The 9,276-nt window shown below is 42.0% G+C and overlaps 1 protein-coding gene across 18 annotated transcripts in view; it reads right to left on the bottom strand.

The window, feature by feature from the left end:
- Positions 1-1,641: 1,641 nt before the first annotated feature.
- MEF2A (myocyte enhancer factor 2A) overlaps positions 1,642-9,276 on the bottom strand; it is a 164,534-nt gene continuing 156,899 nt past the window's right edge. For 17 of the 18 annotated variants that reach the window (XM_025199538.1, XM_025199534.1, XM_006020060.3 and 14 more), the window contains 2 exons: positions 6,620-6,746; positions 1,642-5,813 (listed from right to left, as the gene is read on the bottom strand). In XM_025199538.1, the coding sequence (XP_025055323.1) occupies positions 5,474-5,813; positions 6,620-6,746 (467 nt within the window). In that variant the 3' untranslated portion in view covers positions 1,642-5,473. Of the gene's footprint in view, positions 5,814-6,619; positions 6,747-6,870; positions 7,016-9,276 lie in introns of those variants that run through there. The other variant, XM_025199549.1, reaches the window with a different exon arrangement.

Raw genomic sequence — 9,276 nt, 5'->3', positions numbered from 1 at the left:
GTTTACAAGCCCTCCGAGCCCTGGCGTGCACTGCCAGGGCATCCCAGAAAGAGCGCGGTAGGGGACTGTTTCTACAGCACTATAGCCAAGCGCAAGGAGCTTGCCTCTGGGCCTTCCAAAGGGAAGCCAGTGTTGCTGACCTAGGCCTTAAAAATTTGCCCCAGGACTTAAACCTTGTTTAGGAGCTGGATGTTGGCATGGTTGGTGCAACAGGCCCAGTGGACATCACTAGTTCAATGCTACTACTGGGTGCCTCTTGTGTGCACTACCTGCCTTTCCCAGGATGCCCCAGCCTTCCCTATAGCTACAGCTGTTCAGACAGGCCTGCTTCACCACAGTAAGACTGCCAGGCTTTAAAAACTTTACCAAGCCTTGAACTAGTTACTTGCAAGAGCCAGCTGGGACGCGAGAGATGCGATTTTTAAGCCTCTGTTGCTGCCCTGGGAATATTTTTAGCCGTCAGGCCTCAACGAGCACGCCAGTCCTCCATGGCATTCAGAAATGCCCAGCACACAGCCTTGAACTTGAGCTACCACAAAAGTAACACCAGGAAAAAGAGCAAGCTCAGAAGGGTTAGTGCAATGGGGAGGGCTCCAAGGGTCAGTTAGTGCAATGGGGAGGGCTCCAAGAAATGCATCTCTTAGGCCACTGGGGAAGCAATAGGGCTCCACATGGGCTATTCACACCCAAGAACAGACTGAGTTTGTGCTGGGGCTGTTCAGCAAAGGGGTGTCTTTGGCTTCACTAGCTGAACAGTTAGTGACAGCTAGTGCACGCCTTGCCAAGCAGCCATCCTTCCAGCCAGGCACAGGCAGGGACATGTGGGAGCCCCTCTTGCAACAGGATTCCAGCTTTGCAGCACTCTGCGTGTGGGCAGGGGGTGTAGGAGGAACAGGCCTGGGGGCTGGAGGTGCCAGGGAGAAGCTCCCAACAGGAAAAAGCCTGGAGCATTTGGAGACCCTCTCCTAGAAAGCAGGGGCACAAGAAGGGGAATCAGGGTGGAAGGCAGGCCTGCAGATGAGGCTAGATTGTGCAGTATTATCCAAGGCGATTTGTACACTAACTGCAGACGTGATCGAGGCCAGAGCTGAGAGCAAGGCCACTGCTTGGGAGACCTGGGAGTCGGCAGCAGCCGCCAAGCCTTTTCCGAGCAGCACCCGAGGCGTGTATCCAATGGCTGCTTCTTACTTCCAGCACTTTGCGAGAGTGACTTTTACTCGCTGCTTCCCACGTGCATCAGCCATCTTTCGGCTTCACCAGTATCCCAGCATTCTCGAGCCACCCTGCTCCACGAGTGCAATGGAAAGAGCATTGTGGATGGAACTGAAGCTACATCACGATTACAAATTATTATTTAAATTAGTAAGAATTCATTCACCCAGGCTTGGCTTGGCTTGGCATGTGTCCAATCGTAGCAGTAGTCATATGTTCCAAGTGTTCGTACACGCAGCTAGCGATGCATTCCTAGCGCGGGGCGCAGGAGGAAAGAGCAATGTCCTTTTCTACACATCAGCTATCGAACTAGTTTCACCGGAACGGATTTCTGAGTCTATTCGTGGGGGCGCCACAGAGTCAAGCTGCAGGGACTGCCGCTAGGGAGGAAGAGACGTGGACTGGGAAAACATTATGCAGAGTCCGGAGTACACAGTAAAAGCCAGTATCTTTACTTTAGTGAATGCAGGATACAAATATTTTACAACAACCTCTAGCATTTTCTTAACCATTCGATAAAAAGTTCACTAGAATATTTATTGTATAATGAAGAAAAAACAACACATTCAGGGAAAAAAATTGAGATTAACTTAGTTTTTTCTTAAAAGATTCGTCTCAAGGATGGCAACAAAGTCCAGCTTGTGCCGCCAAACGGCTTATCGTCGTTAAACCGTGAACAGCTTCTTGTGTGAACTGTTGACTACAAACATTTACCAAATACATAAATCTCTTTTAAAAAAGCCATTTTAAATATAGCAAAGCAGTGTTCTCTTGCACAGCAAAGTGAGGAAAGTTTCTACCAAGAAGTAAAGGTTTACATTTGTAAGTCTTTCTTTCACATTCTAAATTTAACTTCTTCCCACGATCAATTGCTAGGAGTTATTATGTTCCTTATTTACTATATATTTCTTGTGCGCGCAATAACTTAGAAAAGTTTTTCATACATTAGTGTCCTTTACAGCAAAAGGAAATGCTAAAGCATTTTTCTCTGACAAACCTGATTGTTTTTTTTCTTAAATGCTACTCATTAGACCTCAAAGCCAGAGCAGTGATTTGTCATCTTGGCCGATCAAACTCTCTCAAATCAATTTACATCCAACAAAGTCATATTAGATTTGATACATCTGCAACTTTGATCCGTGTGTCTTATGCTCATTGAATAAAAAAATCCTGTTTTTTTTTTTCAATTGCTGAAATGTTCTCCTGTGCTATGTCTTTTTCTTTTCTACAAAACAGTTTTACATCTCCTAAAAAAGTAATGTTTCAAAGTTACACTATTAGTGTTATTAAAAATCAGAGTTCCCCTTTTATTATTGGTGTGAGGTTCTTCCGCAGACATATGGGATGTTTGCACAAAGGCTTATCTAATGGAGTCCTTTCCAGGATTATATGGGCTACAGGTTAACAGTCTGATCCTCAGTTCCTAAGAATTGAACAAATTGAAATTAGTCAGTTGGCGCGACTTAAATACAAACTCCAAACCTTATGTAACATTGTTTTAGAAAACATAATGGCGCTGTTTATAAACCTGCATAGAAATAAAGACTATTGAGATACAGTCAGCAAAGCCATCTCGTAAGGCACACAAGAAAATAGACAGTAAATGTGAATGCAAAACTCCCACTCCAATGTACAGCAAAGTTCATATATGTGCATAAATAATGAAAAAAAAATCACATAGCTTTTCAAAGCATTAAAGGTCCTGAGAAGTGGTAAGTGAATTGAGTGACTTTGGAAATTGTTGCCAGGTGAAAAGTGTGATGGTTTCTTTTGTAGGCTTGTTTGAGCCAATAACCGTTCCCTTGATTTAATTTACTAAATACGTTAATTTGAAAGGGGGACTCAATTTTGCCCCAACCATTTGCTTTAATTTTCTATCCCTGGAAGTAACAGTGGCAACACCATCGGTGTCTTAGAAGCCATCTGTGGTACGTTTCTTCTTTGATTATTCATGATACAAGCACATGAGAGAGAAATGGTTTCTCATATGGATGTCCTTCCCACGTTTCTGGGTTAAAGTGGCTACTGAATGACTGGCCAGAAAATTCCCTTTCTAAGAAGAAAGGTGTTAAATATCCAAGGAAAACGTTCTTTAATAAATATCAGGGAGTTGTGTGCAACACAGCCGCCTCTTCATTTCCCCCCGTCATTAAAGCTGCGAGCAGTAATGTTTGTATTTCTTCAAAATCCACATTTTAATTTGGTTCCTAGGGAAGAGGGATATTTTGCATGCACAAAAAGCAGCAAGCAACAGCACGGGCCCAAAGGCATCCATTAGATCTTTAATCGAAAATGTGAGCTAAGCACACTCACTAAAGAGAAGTCAGTTGTGTCAGGTTCTTGGACCCTTCAAGGTGTTGTCTGTACAGATACAGTTTTAGCTTCTTTTTTGTTTTGCAATCTGCAGGCAGCCTAATAACGACGAGAGATGACAGTGCGGTTAACGTCCCAGTAGTGTTGCTCAGGCAAGTGTCCCACTGTGGCAAAAAGTTACTTGCAGGGTACTCCAGATGGGGCTTTAGATACTAAGCAATTACATGACACACTGGGCCTCTGGATTCATCGATCCCTTTCTTGAACAGGGGAAGGAGAGAAGAGAGGATTTATTTCCAAAGAACTATTTTGTTCCCAAACCACTTACCACTTGCAAAACCTTTTGTGCTCATCTGATGTGTGTGATTTCCCTAACATGAGTAATTAGGTCAAGTTTTTCCACTGTTTTTTCTCTCAGAAGAGGCAGTTTTAAAATAATGCCTTAAAATGTGTTGTAACAGATTTTTAATATTTATGCATGATGAACTTAACACCGGATTTTTTTTTTTTTTGCCACTTTGCTATTTATATACATATATATAAAATGTATAATGAAGCTTAACCATACAGCACAGAGATTACAATTGAACGGCACACATTCACCACCAGTGAGGGGGACAACCCCTTTATACACCCTCTGAAAAATCTGGATAATAATATTAATAATAATTAAAATCCAAAGAAAGTACAGTATATTTAACAAAATAGTAAATATTAAACAGTGAATACTCTACTTAATAAGGACCTCGCCTTTTTCAAGTTGGCGTCAATCCACAAAAATATACTTTTTAATCTGGTGAACGTACAATACATAGGTACTTACACCAAAGGTGATAATATATTTAAGATGCTATATACACAAAGAGTTTGGCTCAAATTTTAATTTACATATAGAATAATAAGTGTTCATGGCTTATTTTTCCCCCAAGGTTCCGCCTGCAAGTTTTTCTTTTCCTCTTCTGAAAGCAAAAACTAGAAAGTCAAAATAACAAGATAAAACTATACTCTACAAAAAAGCTACAACATACAGCTTTGGCTTATATAAATAATTCATAGCAGAATGTGTTCAAAAGTACTGTATATAACTTTTATATATAGTCTTCAATTCATAAGGGTATTGTTTTCTTTAATATAAAATATACATGAGCTAAAATCCGTTTCTTTCTATATTTTTCAAAGGTAGGAACGTAAAGAAACTTTTCAAACATATTCCAATTATAACTTAATATATTACTTTTTTATTTTGTTAATGCTCTATTTTCTAGGCTAATATTTTCTGAATATTTCATGCGACCTCTTTGTGTCTCTCTCTCTCTTTCACTTCTAGTCATTAAAAATCACTTCTTTGACCCAATACATTTTTTTTTGCACGTGCAAAACAGGTTTTTATAGCATCAGCCCTTCTCCATGCACCCTCTGCAATAGAGACCCATGCCGGGTTGGGTAATATAAAGGTCATTTTTATGTACAGTATTGCTTTCTTTTTCCTGCTTTTCTACTGCTCTGCTGCTACAAAGCATTGTTTCTTAACTACAAATAACCATACGGCTTTAATAAAACACATAGGGACATTACTACAGGCGAGCCCTCTTGGTTTCTGCAATCTAGTGTGGTAGGATTATATATGGGTACAATGTTTCTTTGCAAAACAGGTTATATTATTAAAACAACAAGTCCAGGTAAGTGCCAGACTAGCCCAATGCCTATAGGATTGTTTTGTTATATTTTTACCATGGGACATCTGCAGCTATACAAGGAGTTCGTAGTAAGTGCCTGCTGATTCTGTGTATGCTACACACACTCGCACATATATATGCATGTGACGATATATATATGCACGTATGTATATACATATAAACATACTTATTTCATGTCCTTATTTATAAATTTAGATATGTCAGGACAGTTCATTATGATAACACAAAAGAGGAGTGACCACACTGAGTGCTTATGTCACCCAGGCATCCATTCTCATCCGTTTCACTGATGGGCTCTCTCTATCTTCTGAATTTGGCGGCCTTCCCAGCCCAACAGGTGAATGGAAATCATTTCTCGGGTCTTCCCGATCGCTGCCATCGTAAGAGCTGCTGGAGCTACTGAGACTGTCAACAGGGGAGCGACCCATTTCCTGCCGTGATTGCTGCTGCTGTTGCTGCTGCTGTTGCTGCTGCGGGAACCCAGATGGAGTCATGCGGTCCCGGGGAGGTGAAATCGGTTCGGACTTGATGTTGATGTTTTGGTTGGTGTTAATGGACAGATTTGAACCCTGAGATAGCTGGCCTCCGGCACTGGGAGAATTCAAACAAAGAAGAGAACAATTCATGCATGCATTTAATTTTTGTGAGATTTTGTAGCCCATACTCTCTCAACGGATACATACTTAACACAGAAGTAAATACAGTTCGCACCAAATGCTACAAGTAAGACAAAGTTGAAAAATGTATCCCAACATCCTGAACTACCTGGGAGGATGTGTGAAGCAAACTCTCTTCTTTATCCTAACTACGCAGTTGATCCAATAGAAAGATACCTCCTTCTCATGCAATTCCTGGACTGTCATGGCTACAGAATCACTCTACGACTATCATAAACTTTGTTCTGTGCGCCTGAGACGAAGCAGAACTGATGAGACTGAGGTAACCTTAGCAGTGTGAGGTAGATACTGCTTTGGTTGCACTCATCCTGTTGGTGCTGGGCCCTTTTGTATCCAACTCTACAGTTCTATATTTTAATTGTGTTTAAAGGAATCAAGACAAACAAATGCTTAACTCCCCAAATGTGTTTAAAGCTTTCAAGTTCTTAGTAATAAGATGCGTCCAGAGTGACTGTTGCTTGCCAAGCATTAGTACTTAGAAAAACAAATTATGTGCTAGACAGACAAACTGGAAGACAACGTCCCCGTCTTTCATAATAATAGTACTGCAACCAAATGTGCTGACTGAGAACTTGGGAAGAATGCCCGTACGGGGGCACGGACGGAGAGACTGAGAAGGCGAGATACTGAATGAGGCCAAGCCCAGGGTCATTCAATTGTAAACCAAGTGGCTGTAGCTCCCAGTTGAGCAGTGCAAGTTAACACCACGCATCTACTTACACCAGAGAGCTGAGGGCTGCCTGCCCTAGATGGTGTTGCTGCCAGGCAGATACCTGTCCTAAAGACAGCATTCCTGGGGAGTTAAATCCCTGCAGGGCAGACAGGTCTGCGCTAGTCAACGAGTAATCTGGAAAAAGAAGAAATGCAGTTTATATTGTGTTCAAGTTACAGAATCAACGTTCTGGCATCCAGCCCCCCACAAACAAAGTCAGGTCCTGCGACAGGACCCCGAAGTGCACACTGATATTTGCCTGGAGTCCCACTGACTTCTTGAGGGTCTGCTCACATGCACTCCCTCTCTGGTCCTTGGCCTCAGAATACGAGCCTGTGCCAATTAGTGCGCCATTTACACTAACATGTATAATACGACACGCACCTCACCTGGCGGGTCTTACCCTAAAAGCATGTGAAAGAAAATGACGTTTTATCATTTACATTTTTGTATATTTCTCCAAGAGCTTCAGAATGAAACAAGAAAATGACCATGGAAAGGATTAATATAATGTATGTGGCCTGACAGAGAAAACGTAATACTGGACAAGAATTATAAATCAGATTCCTACCACTCAGTCCCTTTGTGCTGTTCACTGAATAGCAAGTGAAGGACTGGGAGGAGAGAGGGAGGGGGCGATAATCATAACAGGTGTTATCAGCTCCTGGCCACTTTGTCTTCTGCCACAGCTACAGGCAGTGTTGGCCGAGCACAGCTGTGCACTGGCAGTCCCAGGCTCGGGAAGTTTTTCTTGGTGATGACTGCCAACTGGCTGGCTACAAAAGTCCGTAGGCTGCTCCCGCTCCGATCTACGATGGCACTGAAGCTTGTAGGACGCTTGTAACTGGCTTCCTGGCCCAATCCTCTCACCTGCATCAAAGAGGTCTTGGCCCCCCCCAAAATAATGAAGTCCTATAACTGTAGCTATTCTATAAAACCAATGAACATGATCTTCGGGAAAGAGCCACTCGCCCACAGTGATTATGTAAAGGCTTTTTTTCTTTTCTTTTTTCCGTTCATCTATGCAAACCCAAAACACTCAGCTCCTAAGAGTGAGACGTTAGAATACTAGGCTAAAATGCTAAAAAGCAGACCGCTATCACTGAAGGTCTAAAAAAGCTCAAATTCCCCTTCTTACCACACTTTAGTCTTATTCTTACTCATTTTGTGTACACGAGATTACTTAGATCCCATAAACTAAAGTAGCATTCTTATTTAAAGAATTTTTTTTCAAGGATTTGGAGATAGTTTTCTATGACAGCAGAGGAACACAGTTCAGGTCTCATCAACAATTCAACGACTGGGTGTTACTTTTGGCCAGGATATAATGCTTAGATAGTTCTCGCTGCTCATTCACACATAGGAAGTTATTTTCAGTTCATCATTATCACTTATGTTTTTCTTTCAGGGTTTAAAAGAAAGCTGCAAACACTTTCCTGCCTTAATCACTTTGCAGTACAGCTTCCTTAATAAAATTTCTGGCCTCTTGAGAATGAGACAAAATGCTAGGGAGACAAAACTTATTTTGCATTGCCAGCAGAGATTAACCAAAAATTTAACTTAAACAGGCTCTTTCTGAATCCTCACAAGTGAAATTTATACAGTGACATCTGCCTAAAAAGACAGGAAGTTGCTATTTAAGATTCAGTTTTTCTTGAGATATTTTCCATCACTATACAAGCCGAGTGAGACAGATTTGGAGCTCCCCTGTAATAATTTATGAGCACTATATGCCTGATCGTTGTAAATGTGTTTAAAGTATGCATCTAACAAGTCAATTCAATAAGGGTCTGTGTGCATGCAAGCAGGCAGGAAGAGCAATAACTCAGATAATAGCTTCTCACCAAACACCAGGGACTAATAAGACATGCTGCCCTCCTTGACCACAACTGCATCACAAACCAGTTTAACCAGGCTCAAAAATTTGGGGGTACAGTAGGATTTGGGGCTGGATTTTCAGAAAGAGGGACGGTAAGGGCTAACTCAGGATGAAGGTCTGGACCCACCAGAGTCTATACAAAGGGTGTGGCTAGACTGGAGGTAAGAGATGTATGTAGGCCTTTTCATTGCAAAAAAACCCTCATCTTTATGCCTTATTTGTATTGTTACGGCTAAACAGCAGCTTGTTTTAAGGGGTTGGGGGGGGGGGGGGGGGGGGTTCGCAGCCCCTGAATAGAGGAACTGCAGGCATCCAAACCCTGTCACATCTGTTCAGGTAACTATAGCTTATTTACAGGTTGCCAAAGCCAAGGGTCTGGCTGAAATGAAGAGAACTAGGCGATTCCACCCCCGGGAGATAAACACACAAGGCTTTGCGTCTGTGCTGGGTACAGTGAGAAGGGTGCAGAGGTGCACCTAGCTCATAATGGGTCTGACTAGTTCAGTTAAATAAAGAACCTTTCCCCTCCACGTGCAACAGCTGGATCACACCTTGTATGCGACTTAGAGATGCCAATCACACTCCTGCTGCATAGTGTTGCTTTTATACAAGCCTAAGGAGCAATAACAGAAAGCCCAAATGTGGGCATTTACAAATTACAACACATTTGGTGAGACTTAGAAGCAATACTTCCTGATGGTAAATACTTCCCTGCTAAATTCTAGAGACAAGTTGCATTTGATTTATAGCTAGATGTGATTCGTACCCAGCTAGTAGTGAAAGAGT

Source organism: Alligator sinensis, unplaced genomic scaffold (assembly GCF_000455745.1).
Source record: "Alligator sinensis unplaced genomic scaffold, ASM45574v1 scaffold210_2, whole genome shotgun sequence".
Classification (NCBI taxonomy): Eukaryota; Metazoa; Chordata; order Crocodylia; family Alligatoridae; genus Alligator; species Alligator sinensis.
Note: the sequence above shows the minus strand (reverse complement) of the source record. Positions and strands in the feature narration are given on the sequence as shown.